The following is an 18730-nucleotide window of genomic DNA, read 5'->3' on the forward strand; positions in this document are numbered from 1 at the left end:
AGTAAATAACAAAGGCTTTTGGTGACTCAGTTCCAGGCCAGCTAGGTGGCAGTACATGGCAGGGTTGGGGCAAGTTTCTCCAGGAGGTTGTGTATGTTCTGAATCAGCATCCAGTAGAAGTGAGGAAAAAGGTGGATAAGACTTGTACAGTGATCTGATGACATTGAGAAAACGCAAAAAGACTTGTACACTGAAAACAACAATAGCTTGTTAAAGAAATTAAGAAAAAATTCTAAATTTCTGGAAAATAATCCCATGGTCATGGGTCAGAAGGCTTCATTCTGTTAAGGTGGAACTACTCCATGAATAGATCTAAAGAGTCAAAGAATCGCTACCAAAATCCCAGGTTGTGTTTTGCAGAAATTGACAACCAATCTAAAATTCACGTGAAAAATGCAAGGGGCTCAAAACAGATCAAGGAATCTTGAAAAAGGAGAAAAAGTTGGAGGTGTGGAGAGTCAGGCGGAACCCCACAATTGGTATAAAGACAATTGACCCTGAATATACTTGAGATTCAACAGATACAGAAAAAAAGCCTTCTGGGAGTTCCCCTTATCTGAATAAAGGCAGAAACTTTTGAGAAATGACCACAGCCATAAATTCCTTCTTCAGGGTGGCTTCTATTCCCAGGAGAGAGACCAAAATAAACCTGCCATGAATCCCTCCCGTGAGGTGTTTTATGACCCTGAAGAAGACGCAGAGAACACTCACCATCGACAGACAAACGCGACCACAAACTTTCTTATAACCCGTTGTTTTCCAAAGAACCTGTTGTCTTTCCTGAAGAAACCCATCTGTTCTTCCCATAGAAGCCAATTCTCCCCTCACCCTTTCCCCTATTAAGTGAGGTTTATAATCCTTTAACTTTCATCATTAACACGTTAGTTACTTTTTTGATTGGTTCCTGTGTGCCTAGAAATAAACCTTTCCTCTGTTCATCTACTCTTTATTTCTTTGGCTGTCTTTGGGAGTGACTCTGGATCATGGGGGCTGCTCTCTTTTCACCTTCTTTAGTGACATCTTTTTGTCCATGGTTAAGCTATAAAAAGGCTTATTGGTTTTGAGCCACATATGGAATAGGTATACCTTTGGAGACCTCCTGGAAGGAAATAAAAGTTCGATACTGCCAGGAGAATTTACTGGTTGTCCTGGCCAAATACATAATGAGACAATATTTGCAAGGATATTTTTTTTTTAAGATTCTCACCCTAAGACAAACATCTTATGGAACACTCTCCATTTTGAAAATTCCTGGCTAGATGATGACTTGTCCTTGGAGACCCAGCTCAGAGGTCACCTCCTCCATGAAGCCCTTCATGATCCTCATCCCCCCTACAGCCCCCTCTGCCCTCACCTGGGACCCCCAGGGCTATGATCACACTCTGATTACCTCTCCAGCCTGTGAGCTCTGTAAGGGGACTGGGCTTGATGCAGGAAGGGACTCAGAAAAATGTAATGGGGCTTAAAACACCAAATAGATGAAAGGACTAAACACGGGCCATGTGTGCACCACGTTCACCTTCTCCATCCCTCCAGGACTAGGGCTCCATCATCATTAGGAACCAGAGGGAACTGCTCTCACCCTCGTGCTCATTTAGACCATTAACTGTCTGGATTTTTTTTTCCCAATATTAATTTTTTAAAACTTGAAAGCCATGTCACAACAAGGCCCTTCAGTAGTGACCAACTTAATCACTACTTGAGGAGTGGGATCCGTGTGTCATGCCTGAGCTGAGACTAGATGAAGTGGAAACGCAGGATGTGGAGGACGAGACGGCTCAGGGCTGGGCCTCGGGCACAGGAAGGGGAGATGGAGAGAGAGGGGGAAGCAGAGGTGCCAGGGCCTGGGTCACGGCAGGAGGAGGGGAGCCCAGGGGTTCCCAGGGTCCCTCCTGTCACTTCCTGTATGCAAAACCTTCCACTTTTGCCAAAGATGGGACCACGCCATTCAGTAGCTCTCACCTACCAGTTTCTGCCAGAAAAGCAAGGAAGAGTTGGCCCAAAAAAGTGGCTGATCATTTTACATTCAATTGTATAAATTAGGCTGCTGTAAGTTGTAGCACTTAGGAGTGGAAGCCCATCAAAACCTTCCCAAATCAGTGCCTGCAGTGTTTCTCCCTCCAGCCAAACCTCCTTGTGGATGGACACCACAAAGCTCCTTCATCCTCTTAAAGAATCCGCATAGAGAGCCTGGGAGGGTGGCAGACACATTAAAGTTTTCTCCACTTTTTTTTCTCCATTAAAGCCGAGTGTGTTGAGGCAACCAGGTCCCAGCCCTCCTGCTATCTTGTGCTCACCAGGACAAAATGCCATCTCTCCAACTACGTCAGCACGTTCCTACTGCCAAAGATTGCTTTTCCTTATTTCTCTTGTGCAGTGCTGTCTCTATTTGATCCACCCAACCCTAAAGCATAGATTTTTAAAATCATCCATATAGTGAGAGGGATTTTCCACACTTTGCTCTGTACATGTTTGCACTGTTTGAATTTTTATAATGAGAATATATGTGTTGATTGAGGACTTCAGAACAGACAAATAAGTGAAGCAGGGGGAGGCAGGTGGGAATGGGCTGCCCCTGGACCATCTGGTGCTAGGTCTCCTGGGTCTGTCCACATTCACATCATCTTGATGCTTCAAGGGGGCTGATGCAAGCCTTAATATTTCTGATACTTTTCAAGGGAAATTTTCTCTAACTTGGATGAATTCAAATATTACAGGCATGTTCAGGCTATGCAGAATAGAATGCCCAAGCTGTAATCAAGACCTGATTTGAAGTTGTCTTGCCAGCACTATAAGGAAGATTTCAGGGGACTTCCCTGGTGGTCCAGTGGTTAAGAATCCGCCCCCCAATGAAGGGGATGCAGGTTCGATCCCTGATCAGGGAACTAAGATCCCACATGCCACGGGGCACCTAAGCCCACGTGCTCTAGAGCCCGCACACCATAACTAGAGAGAAGCCCATGAACCACAACAAAGAGGCCATGCGCTGCAACGAAACATTCCATGTGCTGCAACTAAGACCCAACACAGACAAATAAATTTTTTAAAAAAATTCAAACTTGTTTAGAGCAGCAAGGTTTATTTCATATTAAAACCTTTCAGCTAAATACATCCTAGGAGTCACTCCAGCTTCAGGTGCCCCCACGAGGTCGGCTGAGGCCTCTGTGGGTCCCGTATCACAGCGCAATTTCTCCCTCTGCCCAACCCTGCCTCCTTCTCATCCCTGCCCTTCCACAGGTGTTGATACAAGACCTCTGCCTGGTAAATATCCTGCATGTTCATCTTTGAGTTAGTGAAACCATGCCCAGTAGGATTAACAGAAGCTGGCACCATAACAGAAATCCTTGAGTGTGTCTCACAGAGCAGCAGATAAGGGAACAGCTTGTTAGAAGCTCCTCTGCGTGTAATTTGCCTTTACTGATTAAGGCTGCTGCCCAGTGGCAGCAAGCCAAACCCCGAGATGCTGAGGTTTGCAGCAGAGAAAGGGTTTATTCATGAGGCAGGCAAGTGAGGAGACGGGAAAACATTGGGCCAAATACCAAAATTTCACTCCACCATACAAAACACTGTTCAGTGTTCATTCAGTAAAGGTAACCTTAAAACGTCTTTTAGCTCTCTATAAGATGCTACCTATTTCTTCATCAAACGTATGGGCAGGTTCAAATTCATTAAATTTTATTGTCCCCTCTATGCAGGACCAACCACTGTGAAAACTATTTTGAGTATTTTTGCATCAATACCCAAGAGGGATATTAGTTAGTAGTTTTCTTTTTTTTCACAGTATCTTTTTCTGGCTTTGGTAACAAGGTTATGATGGTCTAAAACAGTGAGTTAGAAGTGTTCCCTCCTCTTCAGTTTTTAGGAAAAGCATGACAAGAATTAGTATTCGTTTTTCTTTAAATGTTTGGTAGAATTCATCAGTGAAGCCATGGCTTTTTGTGTGCGTGGAGATTTTTTTATTACTGGTTCAATCTCCTTACTACTTATGGGTCTATTCAGATTTTCTATTTCTTTGTGGTTTGGTCTTGGCAGGTTTTGTGTTTCTAGCAGCTTGTTCGTTCCTTCTAGGTTGTCCAGCCTGTCGGTGCGGAGCTGTTCACAGTGGCTCTTACAATCCTTATTTCTGTAGAGCCAGTGGTGATGTCTCCACTTTCATTTCTGATTTTAGTAACTTGTCCTTTTCTTCTTAGTCCCATTCAGCTATAGCTTTGTCAACTTTGTTGATCTTTTTGAAAAACCAACTTTTGGTTTTGTTGTTTTTTTCCTATTGCTTTTCTATTCTCTATTTCATTCATCTCTGCTTTAATCTTTATTATTTCCTTCCTTCTGCTGGCTTTGTGTTTAGCTTGTTTTCCTTTTCCAGTTCCATAAATTGTAAAGTTAGGCTGTTGATTTGAGATCTTTCTTTCTTTTTTTTTTACCACAAACATTTATAACTACAAACTTCATCCCTCTGTGGTCAGAGAAGACACTTTTTAAATCTACTGAAACTTAATTTGTGGGCTCACATATGATCTATCCTGGAAAATGTCCCCTGTGCACTTGAGAAGAGTGTACGTTCTGTTGCTTTGGGCTGCCGGGCTCTGTGTCTGTCTGCTGGCGCTATAGCTGGTTTATTAAAGTCCTCGATGCCCTTGCTCTTCTCCTGTCTGGTTGTTTGATCACTGTGACTGGGGAACTGAAACTTCCAACTATTACTGTAAAACTATTTCTCCCTTCATTCAGTCACTTTTCACTTCATATATTTTGACGATCTGTCATTAGGGACATAAACGTGTATAACTGTTATGGTAAACCTTTTAGTAAGCCTGTGTTAGAACTTTGAATCACATGTAATGTCCCAGACTAAATCTCTCCCAGACTGAACCAAGAGGGGGTTGGACCCTGCTCTGTGCCCAAGTGCAGCCTGAGCCCTACTTTAACAGCCCCCTCCTGAAGGATCCCAGAATTCACATCCTACTACAGCATCAGTCCCTGGAGGCCCAAGTTGTCTCAGACCAACCTGTGGGGTGCAACTCAGATTTGGCCACCACCTCGGGGATGCGAGTCAATGCCCTTCCATTTGCTTCGAGCCACTGCTGGCTTCCACCTGTGGCATTAGCCACGCAGGCCCCAGCCTTCCCAGGCCAAGCTCACTCACACTGGGAGCAAGCGACCTCAGACTTCCAGGCGCACCCATCAACCAAGAGCACATCAGCAGAGAGTAGATTTTTCACGTGTAAATAGGCTTTCTCCATCTTGTCTGCTGAGTCTAGGAAAGTGGTAAATAGGAAAGAGGTTCCTTTGTCCTCAAAACTAATTTGGAGGATGCTAATCATATTTTGTTGTGTTAAGCTTCTAATGGGAGCAGTCAAATAACTATACCGAGGAAAAAAGCATGTAAATTTAACCTGTGAATTCTATGAGTACAGGTCACTAGGCGGGATTAGGAAACGAAGATCTTGGGCTCTGCTCATGACTCCAGCACTAAGTATTTGTGTTTCCTTGAACATTTTTCTCACCTTCAACCCTGAGGTAATATCTGAGGGTTATTTTCATGAAGAGTGTTAATAGCACTGGTTAAAGTCTTGTTACAAACGGGCACACAGGGCACATAAAAGCCTTCCAAAAACAGGCATCATACATCCTTATTTCCAATCTTTATATTGGGGAAAGCCCAATAACCACATCAAAACTATGAATGCCCTTGATTCTCGTTTATATTGATTCTTATTTAATTTGTGCTGTTTAAAAAATTGTCCAAAACTTGGAACTAAGGCAAAAGAGTGATTTCACAGCTTTCTATGTCATGTCTGACTGGGTAAGGATTATTGAGTGTTTGATCTATTATCTCTTTTTGATTTGGACCCACACACATGAAGCTGTATGCTAACATGTAGATATTTGTATAGTAGAGATGTGAATGATTTCTGTCCGACAGGAAAGACAAACTCAAAGGTTATAGGTTTACTGCCCTGTATTTAACCACTTTTGTATCTAACTAGCATTCTGTCTTCTATGGCTATATATTCTCAGTCTTATGAATTCTCTTTGAATGAGTTTTGTTCTTCTCTTATTCCCTTGAGTTAATAAATCTCTGATATGTGTTCACTTTATAGTTGCATGAGAGTCATGTGTTTAACCTTTGAAAGTATACTGACATTCACCAAAGCTGTACTCCTCATTAAAATACTAACATCATTTTAGTTAACATTATTTTGCATTATTATAAATTAAGTAGAGAGAGTTATCTGTCTTGTTTTTATTACTCTTAAAGTGGATAGGTTAATTGTATTCGATCTATATTATAATCTGGGCTGCTTTTATTATTTCTCTTACAGGAAGCATTCCTTAATTTATGTCTCAGTCATTTTTATAATTCGTCACATGTATATTAATGCACTAGTTTGAATTGAAAAACTGTCTTTTTTTCTGACAGAAAAGTCAGTCTGATTTTGACCACTTCATTTGACAATGTGCACGGGGTTTGGGTTTGCAATCGTGATTCTGTGTAGGTTTTGAGTATGTGCAGAGGCTCAATGTCATTATCCTTTATGCACATATGACAAATGACAAAGCCCAATGCCATTCTGGTTGTGTTTTGGGTCCTCATCCCCAGAGGCTGTTGTCACTTCTTGCTGCAATTTTAGTTCACCTGCCTCCACCCATTCATTCCCTTCTTCAAGTTGGGCACCTGGAATCTAGTGTAAGTTGAGAAAACATCCAGATTAGTTATTTAAAAGTATGTGTTAAGTAGGAGCCTTAAACTAGATTTTGTTTGAAAGCCTGTAAGTCCTCATTTTAGTGGGTTGTGTAAGAGTTATTTCTGCTTTCTTTGCATACTTTCAAGTTTAGGGCACTATTCTGAGAAGCTTTAAAATACCAAAATTTCAATAATTGGGAGCTCCGTTTGTGTTATTCATCTTGAAGTATTTACATATTTAGAGCTACAATAGGTTTTTTGGTGTTTTGTTATTTTTTGTTGTTGTTGTCTATTCATAAAGAAAACATCAATGAAAAAGACGCAGAGTTACTGCCCCATCACAACCTAGATATTGGCTTCCAGAAGTTGCCCTATGCTAGAGGCTTGTTCCGAGTTCACTTGGAATAATCAACTCATTCTAACACAGGAGAAGAAAACAAAGTAAAGAACTTGTTCAAACTACAGCCTGCAGCCACAACGAGCCTTGTTTCTAAAGGTGAATTTCATAACAGAAGGTAAAAAGGCCCCAGAGGCTTCTTGAAGGAAAGGAATCCAGAACTCCGGCACTCCAGCAGTATATCCCCACACGCCACAGCTGCCTCTAGACGGAAGGAACTCCTTTCTGCAGATGAACTGAAGGAATAGGTACACATCTACACATTGATATTTCACTGACATGTCATTCCAGCTGATCTTCACCAATGGCAGAAATAATAAACTGATATCTTGCTAACAGTCTCTGGGCTCTAACCAGTTCTTTAACTGGAAATTGTGTGATATGGATGACAAATTAAACTACCTTTCAGGAGGTGGCCTCACAAGTAACAACAATAAAAGGCTGCAACAACAATACAGGGTTGCAAGTTATTTTGGTAACACTGACATAATAGCAACACTTACAATAAAATTATTAAAGATTTTTAAAATACAGACTTAAAATAAGAAAAACAGCTGCACTCCATGTGTCCCCAAGCTGAATTTCACAACACAGCTTCATATTCAAGATAACATCTCAAAAGTTCTTAAAATATAAAACTTGATCTTCAAAGAAAAGATCTCATTTCTACATTTAAAATTTACAGCTTTAAACGTGTTTTTATTTGCGTTTTTATTATTAAAGCTTTAGATTTGTTTATTGGACATTTATGTTCTTCATTTCTAAATAATCTGTGTCCTTTGCCTGTATTTCTAGTTGGGTTTCAACTTTTATTTTTTGACACAGAACTTTTTCATAAGTTAGGAGACAAGAGTTCGTTTCAGGGTTGGGCCTTGGGGGATGGGAAGCGTTTGCCTAGGTAATGACGAATGGTGTTCATTTATTTGTGGTACCGTCACCCATTCCCCCTCCCTCTCCCCTCCCAGAAGTGAGTTTACAGTGTACCTGGGCAGGTTCTCTTCAGCCCAGGCGGTGCCTCCATCCAGGAGTCCACGCAGCTCAGGTAAAAGATAACTGAAAATTGTAAAGCCTTTAATTATGTGGAAGGTCTCCTTTTAAAGCTATTAAATCTAGGGCTTCCCTGGTGGTGCAGTGGTTAAGAATCTGCCTGCCAGTGCAGGGAACACGGGTTCGAGCCCTGGTCCTGGAAGATCCCACACGCCGCGGAGCAACTGTGCGCCACAACGACTGAGCCTGCACCTTAGAGCCCATGCTCCGCAACAAGAGAAGCCACCGCAATGAGAAGCCCGCTCGCCGCAACTAGAGAAAGCCCGCGCGCAGCAACGAAGACCCAACACGGCCAAAAATAAATAACTAAATTAAAACCGGTCAAAAGTATGGATCATTTTGCTGCAAAAACAAAAATCTGAAAATTTCCTAGAAAGCACCCCAGTTACTATTTAAAGTTAGACTATTCCCAGAAATTAAAAGAATGCAAGGTTTTAAATTTGGTGTGAAAGTGAGCATAAAACAAAAAACATAGGCATAGCCCAGAGGTGCCTGCAAGTGAGGTAGATGCCGTTGGCTCCCACACGGAACCTGGCGGCCAGCCGTTTTCCTCCCTACGCAGCACCGTCTCGGCGGGGCACTTAAGCGCTACGGAGCCGTTAACTTTAAAGAATCTGGCCAAAGACAGAAACAAATCCCAAACTCAGAGAGGCCGGGTGGTCCCAGGCCGCGGCTCGGACCCGCGACCCGGCGGGAAGGACAAGTGCAGCGACCCTGCCAGCCCTCACCCTCCACGGCAATAGAGACAGTAGCTGCAGCCCGCCTGCTCGCTGAAACTTCTGGGGCGGAGCTGGGGCGGGCGCGTCCGGGGGGCGGGGTGGGAGCACGCGTCACTTCCGGGGGCGGGGCGGGCCGCTCAACAGACCAGCGCTCTCTCCACAAAGCGGCGCTCCGCGACCAGCGATCTGATTGGTCTTCGCGGGAGGGCGCGCGGCGCCAAACTCGCTTCCCGTCAGCCCCCTCCGGCCCATTCTGTGGCCGCGCACACGTTCGCGCGCCCGGAGCTCGCGCCTGCGCTTCGTCGCCATTCGGGAGGCCGCCGCGCCGCAGGGCCTCGCGGATCCGCCTCGGACCGCGAGCCCGGCCTCCCGCAGTCCTTCCCCGCCTGGACGGCGCCCGCGGCCCACCGGTGAGAAGCGGGGCGGGCAGGGAGGGGCGTCGTCTGGGCCGCAGTCCGGAGGAAGCCTGGGGCGGCCGCCGAGGACGGGCCCGGCCGCTGGCGCCGGCGGAAGGACCCCTCCCCCCAGAGCCGCGGGCGGGGTAGGGCTGCCGGCGCTAGGGATGGGAGGCCCTGCGTCATCCCGTGGAGGCACGAAATGTTTTGTTTAAAACCGCGCTGGGAAGGCGGGACCCGGCCCCGCGAGGGTCCGGTCCTGGAGGCAGTTTTCTCTGCCGCCCTCGGCTGCGTGGGCTTTGTCATCAGTGCTGTTCAGAAGTCGGCGGGGCAACCCTTGGAGGGGGAGAAATGTGGTGTGCATCTGATAACCCAGCAACAAAAAGCTGTGTAAAAGTGGGCAGAGGGCTTGAGTGGGGGTCTCTCCCGGGAAGATGTGCAGATCGCCAGGCAGCACATCAAAGGATGCTCTTAGCCGGCAGAGTTACGGAAAGGGAATCCAGAACGAGATGCCGCTTCACACCCAGAGTGTTGGTTCGGACGTGGAGAAATTGGAACACTCCTGCACTGGTGGCTGGGAATTAAAATGGAGCGGCCATCAGCTGTGGAAAAATGGTTCAGTGGTTCCTCAGAAGTGTCAGCATGGAGTTGCCCATGGTCCGGCACTTCTCCTAGGTGTGAACTCCAACGAATTGAAAGCAGGGACCCAGGTACTTGGACACCAGTGTTCAGAGCAGCCTTCTTCGAAGCAGGCAAAAGGCGGTGACCCTAAATGACCATCAGCAGGTGAACGGGAAAAAGTTGGAATGCTGCTTATCCTTAAAAAAGAATAAAATTATGATACATGCTTCAGTTTAGACGTGCTAAGTGAAATAAGCCAGACACAAAAGAGCAAGTGTTGTATGATTCGACTCAAAGAGGGTATTGTTGAACGGGTATAGAGTTTCTGCTTTAGTTAACAGTAACTTGTTATTTGTTTATCGGTTGTAACAAATCTACCGCACTAATACAGGGTGTTAATAATAGGACAAAGGATGTGCAGGGGAGGAAAGGAGGTATATGAGAGCAGAGAACTTTCTGTTCAGTTTTTCTTTAAACCTAAAACGTCTCTAAAGTTTAATAATTTTTTAAAAATCAGCAAGGGTAAAGAGCCGTGCTACTGTGTATATATTAATAGAGCAAATTAGCTATAGACATGCTCTGCATGTTGAGTTTACATGGGAGAGCTGTGCATCAAAATGTTTTAAAAGACCAGTGGTGCTAGATGTTAAGAAAGAAACTGGATGGGAAATGGGAATAGGTGTGATACCATATGGTAGAACTTCTCTGAAAAATACAGGATGATGGACTGGCAAAACACTCGTGATTAAAACTTATGTTTTTTAGACACAATATGTGGTCTGTAGAGGTGAAATGTAGGATGAGAGATTTTTATTAACCTGCACAATGTAGAGTTACTTTCATAATTAGGCTAAGGAACTCTGAAGCTTAGGGGGAAAAATTGCTATAATCTGGAAGCTGGAAGTAATCTCAGTCTCTAGCCTCTACCCAGAAGCTGAATTCTGAACTCAATTCTGCAACATCCCCATGGGGAAGACATCATTATTGTTACAGCAGAGATCCAGAGTCAGGAAATCAGGGTCTTCTGTTGCTTTCTTTGACCTAACTGTTGTGATCTTTAACAAGTCACTTCTCTCCCTCAGCATCACTTTTCTCAATTATAAAATGATGCGGTTGGACTTAAGTCCTCTGAGGACCCTTCTGGTCCTGTACTAATCATTGGCTCCCAGTTAGGGAGGGCTCCTGCCTGACAGCGCAGCTCACTCTACTCCATGATTGAGTGCTTGGTAAAACTTTATGTTGAGCTGAAATCTCTTTTCCTGCTGGCTTCTACTTTTTTTCGGACAGCTTATGTATTATCCATAATTCTTCCCCTTTTGAAGTTAAGTGTCTGTGCTCACAAATGACATGTTTTTAAAGACTTCCTACCATTCTGTTTGCTTTCTTTTGCATATTCCCACTGTTGGGACTCAAGATCTTAAAGTGTCCTTCCTGCCCAGAGCTGGAGACAGTGATCCACGGGGATACTCTGCCCAGTGCAGTTCACTATAGTCCTATGTTTTGTAATTGATATTTGGATTCTAAATGTTTGATAAATTTCATCTGTCTGATTTGGGCCCATTTACTGGCTTTTCAGGATCTTACTAAATTCCACTGTATTAGGTTGGTCAAGATATTTGAGGAAGAACCTGGGTAGATAGCAAAACGTCGTTACTGGTCCTTCATCAGATGCGGACTGCCTAACCTTGAGCAAGTTATTAATGTCTGGGTTTGAGTTTCCTCAACTGTAAGAAGTTTTAATTGACAGAATAGCTTGTAGTCACGGCAGGAGTCTTCTGAGTGCTTGTCACGTTAGCTGAAGTTAGATGATGGGTTTGAGAAGGGTTTGGTTGGGTGAGGGTCAGGCATTAATTCCATAGAGGATCATTAAAATGAAATTCAACAAGGATGGCGTCGTGGATAGTATCTACTGTAGTCTTTGGTGTCGTTTCATTAAAGTTAGTGTCCAGGCCTTGGACTGGCCCCTCTTGCTGTTGGAAGGGGCAGGGTGGCGAGGGAAATCGGCAGAATTCTGTTACAGAGGGCGCAAGTTGTCACCGAGAAGTAACCTGGATCCCCTCCCTCGTGTGTCTCAGGTGCAGCTGCTCACCTTGGCCTTCTTCACGCGCTGCACGCTGCCTTCTGTGGTTCAGTCGAAAAGCCATGTAGACTTGCCTGCCCTCGAAGACCACTGTTAAGACTTCTAGTAAGACAGCTGGTAAGCCCACGAGGGGAAAAGCGTGTTGGTCTGTATTTTTTCCCCATTCCGAAAGTACTTGTCCTGGATTTATATTGTAAATTAAATATACAGTATTTAATAACGGTACCAGCATTGCTTTGCATGCATTTTTGTGTGCTTTTAACATTTCTTTCTAACGTTTAAGAGAATATTTTATGATGAGTACGTTTTTGAAAAGTGCTTGGAGTTCTTGAGGGAAAACTATAAAAGCATACACACCCATATATATAATGATGCATGAACGTGTGCTAAATACGTTAGTTACAGAATCTGTTTTAGCAGTTGGATACCCATTCTAAGAAGAGCATACCAGATGGAGCTGGTGGGGAATAGAATAGAGCCCAGAATAGCATCATACACAAAACTTAGTAATTGCTAAATAGAACATTACATGTCATTGGTTGCATATGTAATCAATGTTGAGACGACTGAACTACCTATTTGGGGTCAAATATAGGCTGGATCCCAGAGGATTAAAGATACAAATGTAAGAAAAGAATGAAGTTATCATTGTCATAGGGAAAATATTGAGTGATTAAAAAAATAATGGAATGGAAGGCATAACTTAAAACACAGTCATAAGGGAAGCACTTTTAAATTTTTAATTTTTATGTAAACCAATTGTATGTAGTAAAAAAAAAAAATCATAAATAAAGTCGAGACAAATAATAAAGTGAGAAGATAGTTTCCATAAAAGGACTGACTTCTTTCACATACAAAGACTATTTACAAATAATTAGGAAAAACGGGCAAAGCACATCCTAGAAAAAGAAATACACATGGCTGGGCTTCCCTGGTGGCGTAGTGGTTGAGAGTCCGCCTGCCGATGCAGGGGACGTGGGTTCGTGCCCCGGTCCAGGAAGATCCCACATGCCGCGGAGCGGCTGGGCCCGTGAGCCATGGCCGCTGAGCCTGCACGTCCGGAGCCTGTGCTCCGCAACGGGAGAGCCCACAGCAGTGAGAGGCCCGCGTACCAAAAAAAAAAAAGAAAGAAAGAAATACACATGGCTAATAAACAAGGGGAAATATTCAGTCTTTGTCATTAAGCTGCATTAAAAACACTAGTGAGATATCAGTTTTCACCTAAGAAGTAGAAAGGATTCGAAGTTTAATGATACTCTGATGCTGAGGGAGCTGGGGAATTAGGCTTCACATCAGCACTCTTGGTCGGTGTGTGATAGTACGACAGCTTTTTGAGAGTTTGGTAAAATGTCAGTTTCAATTACAAATAGCCTTTGAACCAGGTAATCCATTTCTAGGAATTTCCCTTTCAGAAATACTCTCACATTCAAAGGAAATTCAGTGCTTACTCTGTATGTAAAAATATCCTAGAAAATGCCTTCTAATTCAACAGAACTCCTGAAACCTGTATCTGCCCTTACTATAGAAACACAGAAACCTGGCCCAGTTGCTTCCAGAATCACCAAAACATGTACCTCTCACTTCCCTGGAGTCTGGCCCTGTTGTTTCTCCTGAGCCACAGACACCTTCTCTTCCTTAAATGAAAGCTCGTTGCAGAAAAATATGCTTAATATCTCATTTGTGTAGAATGTGTCCACATAGACCTTCTCTTCGGTGACACATAAGTACAGTGGCTACCCCTGGGGAGTGATACTATGTGAGTACATTGTACTGCGTGAATGAGTATGTTTTTAACTGTGAGCTTCTGTTACTTTTATCACCTTAAGAAGGCTATAGCTTAAAAGTTTAAAAGTCTTGTTTTCTGGCAAGCAAGTTGCCTCAAGGGTGTCCTCCATCTGAATTGCCGTTTTTGGCAAACTCCATCGCATCATTCAGGATCTCTGCTTGAGTGCCTTCCTGTGCTGCCCTCCACATTCTTATCTCCCCAGCTGATATAAGCACCATATTGCAAGACACGCCTTTAAACCCAAGCGCCTAGAAAAGCATGGGGCACAAAATAATTAATTTATTAAATGAATGGATAAAGTATATTAGGATGGATAAAACATTACAAGATATGTTGACTTTTTTTAAAGCTGTCTTTTCATGTTAGATTTAGTTTAACAAGTGCTTTCTGAAATGGACCTAAAGTTTCTTGCTCTGCCTTAATAGCCTAGCTTTAGCTTTGATATTTACTCAGCTTTGCGTACTGACAGCTTGTTGATTCGCGGTTTTAGAGTCAAAGTGTAAGGCACATGCAATAGATAATTCTGGAGTGAAGCTTGGGTCCCTGATAGTCCTGTAACCTAGGTAAGTCTTTTCTTTGAACGTGAATTTCTTCATCTGTAAATGAAAGTAATATTTGAGTCATATTGTTAGGAGTATTGAATGAGATGATGTATGTAAAAATAGCAGAGTTCCTGGGACTCAGTTTAAAATTAATTCTTATTTTTCCCATCTCTTCAAAATCTTTATAGAGATATTATCTAATAAATGTATGTGCCATTCTAGACTTGTGCAAGTATAGAATGGACTAGGGACAGCATTTTATTCAAAAATGTTCTCTGAAAATCATTTATTTCTACTTTATTGCAGCACTGCTTTTAAAGAATATAATCGTGTATGTTAGAAAAATGGAAGTATTCCAGGAACTTCGTAAGCCATCGGCACATTTGGAGTGTGACCACTGCAATTTCAGAGGCACGGATTATGAAAATGTACAAATCCACATGGGTACCATCCATCCAGAATTTTGTGATGAAATGGATGCTGGTGGGTTAGGTAAAATGATATTTTACCAGAAAAGTGCAAAGCTATTTCACTGCCATAAATGCTTTTTCACCAGCAAGATGTACTCTAATGTATACTATCACATCACGTCCAAACATTCAGCCCCAGAGAAATGGAATGAGAAACCAAAAAATCAGTTAAACAAAGAAGCAGATCCTGTGAAAAGCCCTTCTGTTCCTGAACACCAGAAAATGGCCTCTAATTCAGCAGAACTCCTGAAACCTATACCTGCCCTTTCCATAGAAACACAGAAATTTGGCCCAGTTATGTCTCCAGAATCACCAAAACCTACTCCTCTTACTTCCCTGGACTCTCAGAAACCTGGCCCTGTTGTTTCTCCTGAGCCACAGACACCTTCTCTTCCTTCTCCCGAGCCTCCAAAACCTGCCCCTGTTTCTTCTCCTGAACTTCCAAAACCAGTCCCTCTTGTTTCTGAATCTCAGAAACCAGTCCCTGTTCCTTCTCCAGAACCACAGAAACTTGCTCCCGTATCTCCTGAGCCAGTGAAGGCAACTCTTACTAATCCCAAACCCCAGAAACACTCCCATTTCCCAGAAACATTAGGGCCACCTTCAGCCTCATCTCCAGAGTCACCAGTTCTGGCTGCCTCCCCTGAACCTTGGGGACCATCCCCAGCTGCGTCTCCAGAGTCTCGGAAGCCGGTCCGGACTGTCTCCCCTGAGCCAAGGAAGCTGTCCCCATCGGAGTCTCCTGAACCTTGGAAGCCATTCCCTGCTGTGTCCCCAGAGCCTCGGAGACCAGCCCCAGCTGTGTCACCAGGGTCTTGGAAGCCAGGGCCACCTGGGTCCCCCAGGTCTTGGAAATCCAGTCCGTCAGCATCATCAGGACCTTGGAAGCCAGCTAAACCTGCTCCATCTGTGTCTCCTGGACCTTGGAAACCAATTCCTTCTATATCACCTGGACCTTGGAAACCAGCTCCATCCATGTCCCCTGCGTCCTGGAAGTCTTCATCAGTCTCACCTGGTTCCTGGAAATCTCCCCCCGCATCTCCTGAGTCGTGGAAGTCTGGCCCACCAGAACTCCGAAAGACAGCGCCCACCTTGTCACCTGAACATTGGAAGACAGTTCCTCCAGTGTCCCCTGAGCTCCGTAAAGCAGGACCTCCCTTGTCTCCTGAGCTTCGCAAACCAGGCCCACCACTGTCCCCAGAGATCCGTAGTCCAGCGGGATCTCCAGAGCTCAGAAAACCCTCAGGGTCTCCAGAGCTTTGGAAGCTTTCCCCTGATCAGCGGAAAACTTCTCCTGCTTCACTTGATTTTTCTGAGTCCCAGAAAAGTTCCCGTGGTGGTTCCCCTGATCTCTGGAAGTCTTCCTTTTTTATTGAACCTCAGAAACCTGTCTTCCCTGAGACCCGGAAACCAGGTCCTTCTGGGCCATCTGAGTCCCCTAAAGCTTCCTCTGATATCTGGAAGCCTGTTCTCTCTATTGATACTGAGCCTAGAAAACCTGCCCTGTTTTCTGAGCCTACCAAAACAGCCTCTCGTGCTTCTCCTGAACCACGAAAACGTGCTCTTTTTCCAGAGCCCCGGAAACATGCCCTTTTCCCCGAACTTCCCAAAGCTGCTGTCTTCTCAGAATCTCAGAAGGCAGTTGAGCTTGGTGATGAACTACAGGCAGATGCCATAGACGATCAAAAGTGTGATGTTTTGGTTCAGGAAGAACTACTGGCTACACCTAAGAAACTCTTAGAAGACACTTTATTTCCTTCCTCAAAGAAGCTCAAGAAAGACAACCAAGAGAACTCGGATGCTGAGCTTAGTAGCAGTGAGTATATAAAAACAGATTTGGATGCGATAGATAGTAAGGGCCAAGAATCGAGCAGTGATCAAGAGCAGGTTGATGTGGAATCTATTGATTTTAGTAAAGAGAACAAAATAGACATGACTAGTCCAGAGCAGTCCAAGAATGTACTGCAGTTTACTGAAGAAAAAGAGGCTTTTATCTCTGAAGAAGAGATTGCAAAATACATGAAGCGTGGAAAAGGAAAGTATTATTGCAAAATTTGTTGCTGTCGTGCTATGAAAAAAGGTGCTGTTTTGCATCATTTGGTTAACAAGCATAATGTCCATAGTCCTTACAAATGTACAATTTGTGGAAAGGCTTTCCTTTTGGAATCTCTCCTTAAAAATCATGTAGCAGCTCATGGGCAAAGTTTACTTAAATGTCCACGTTGTAATTTTGAGTCAAATTTTCCAAGAGGCTTTAAGAAACATTTAACTCATTGTCAAAGCCGGCATAATGAAGAGGCAAATAAAAAGCTAATGGAAGCTCTGGAACCTCCACTGGAGGAGCAGCAAATTTGATTTTTAAATACAGTGTGGATATATGCTCTACAGAGTTGTTTATTGAACCCATTGTTGAAAGTATAGTGAAATAGCCTAGTTGGATCAGTAGATGTTGACATGTATGGTGTACTGTGTCTCAGTAGTGTTACAAAGCATAAGCGTTCGGTTATTTTTTCCTTGATCTTTGTTTATGTTGTTGTCGTGTAAGTAAATTCATATTGTATATTCCAGATGTGGGTAAAATTCATTTCAGTGTATTTGGATAATATGAAGAGGTAGGCATTCCATTTAACCATCAAGAGCAAGTTGTACTCAATTTAAAACATCTAGTTAAAGTGTGTCTTTTTGTGCAACAAATTTCAGACATTGGAAACTATTCATTAGAATGTTTAAGAATTAGGCATGAAAATTTTGAGAAATTTTGTTCTCAAGTATTTTCACATCATAAAAATTATTTTAAAGTTTCTATTTGGTCATATAAAGTTATTTATAAATCTTTAACCCCTTCTAGGTGTTTATTAACTTTTATATTATGGAAGATTAGAGTCTCAGGGTTGCTGATTTTCTGCTAAAAAAGGGGAAATTGAGTCCATTTAAAAAATAGTTTGCAGGCTTCTCCTGTAGGAAACTGAGAAACATGAGTGTGATTTTAGGCCTTGTCTTTAGTTGTTTCCTTTGGAGTCTTCCATTCTGGACCTCACCCCAAGATCTGGCCCTTCACTTCCCCGTGAGCTCAAACCAACAGACGATCCTTATTTGCCAAACGCGCCAGGGCTGCACCTCCTACTCCTGGGCCTTCCGCACCATCTTTCGCGGCTTCAGACCAGGGTAAGGAGCAGAACTGAAAGTCTTCCGGATTCACGACAAAAAGTTTTATAAATAGACATTACTGTTTAAGAGTACATCCGTTTTATGTTCTTCACAGTTGTTACTGTAAATACCTTGTGCCTGTTAATGGATTATTTTATTCTAAAATATTTTGTCAAATGTGTATCAACCAAATTAAAAACAAAGGCTTTCATGTTAGCAGCATATTCATGTGTGTTTTCTTTTGTGTAACTTTCATTGTATGATACCAAATTCCATTATTCTTTCCTATTTCCACTTGTTTTTAGCATACTAATTTTCATACCTGGAGCAGCATTTTCTAAGCTCGGTTTTCTCAGAGTTCTGTGGTAGGTAGGTTTAGGGAAACACCGTACAGTCATCCCTTGGTGTCCACAGGGAATCAGTTCCAGGACCCCCTGCAGATACGAAAATCCAGGGATGCCCAAGTCCCTTATATAAAAGCATGTAGTATTTGCATATAACCTACACATGTCCTCCCATATGCTTTAAATCATCTCCAGATTACTCATAGTGCCTAATACAATGTAAATGCTATATAAATAGTTGCCAGCAAGTGGCAAGTTCAAGTTTTGCTTTTTGGAACTTTCTGGAAATTTTTTTCTAATATTTCTGATCTGTGATTGGTTGAATCCACAAATGCGGAAACCAAGGATACAGAGGCCTGGCTACATCAGGCTCTCTGTATGAAAATTCTCATTAATCCACATTAGCCCATTAAAGGTCATTTAATCTCAGTGGTGGTCAGTCCTGAGTGCTTCATTTAAACAATGGGAAGCATTTAGTGCCATAAGGACTCTGATACATA

The 18730-nt window shown here is 43.2% G+C and overlaps 1 protein-coding gene across 1 annotated transcript; it reads left to right on the forward strand.

Moving 5' to 3' along the window:
• The first annotated feature begins 14598 nt into the window (after positions 1–14598).
• CHAMP1 (chromosome alignment maintaining phosphoprotein 1) lies at positions 14599–17094 on the forward strand. The gene has a single exon (XM_007466347.1). It carries the CDS (start codon positions 14614–14616, stop codon positions 17092–17094), a length of 2481 nt encoding a protein of 826 aa, XP_007466409.1. The 5' UTR covers positions 14599–14613.
• Positions 17095–18730: the final 1636 nt, after the last annotated feature.

Source organism: Lipotes vexillifer, unplaced genomic scaffold (assembly GCF_000442215.2).
Source record: "Lipotes vexillifer unplaced genomic scaffold, Lipotes_vexillifer_v1.1 scaffold791, whole genome shotgun sequence".
Taxonomy (NCBI): Eukaryota; Metazoa; Chordata; class Mammalia; order Artiodactyla; family Lipotidae; genus Lipotes; species Lipotes vexillifer.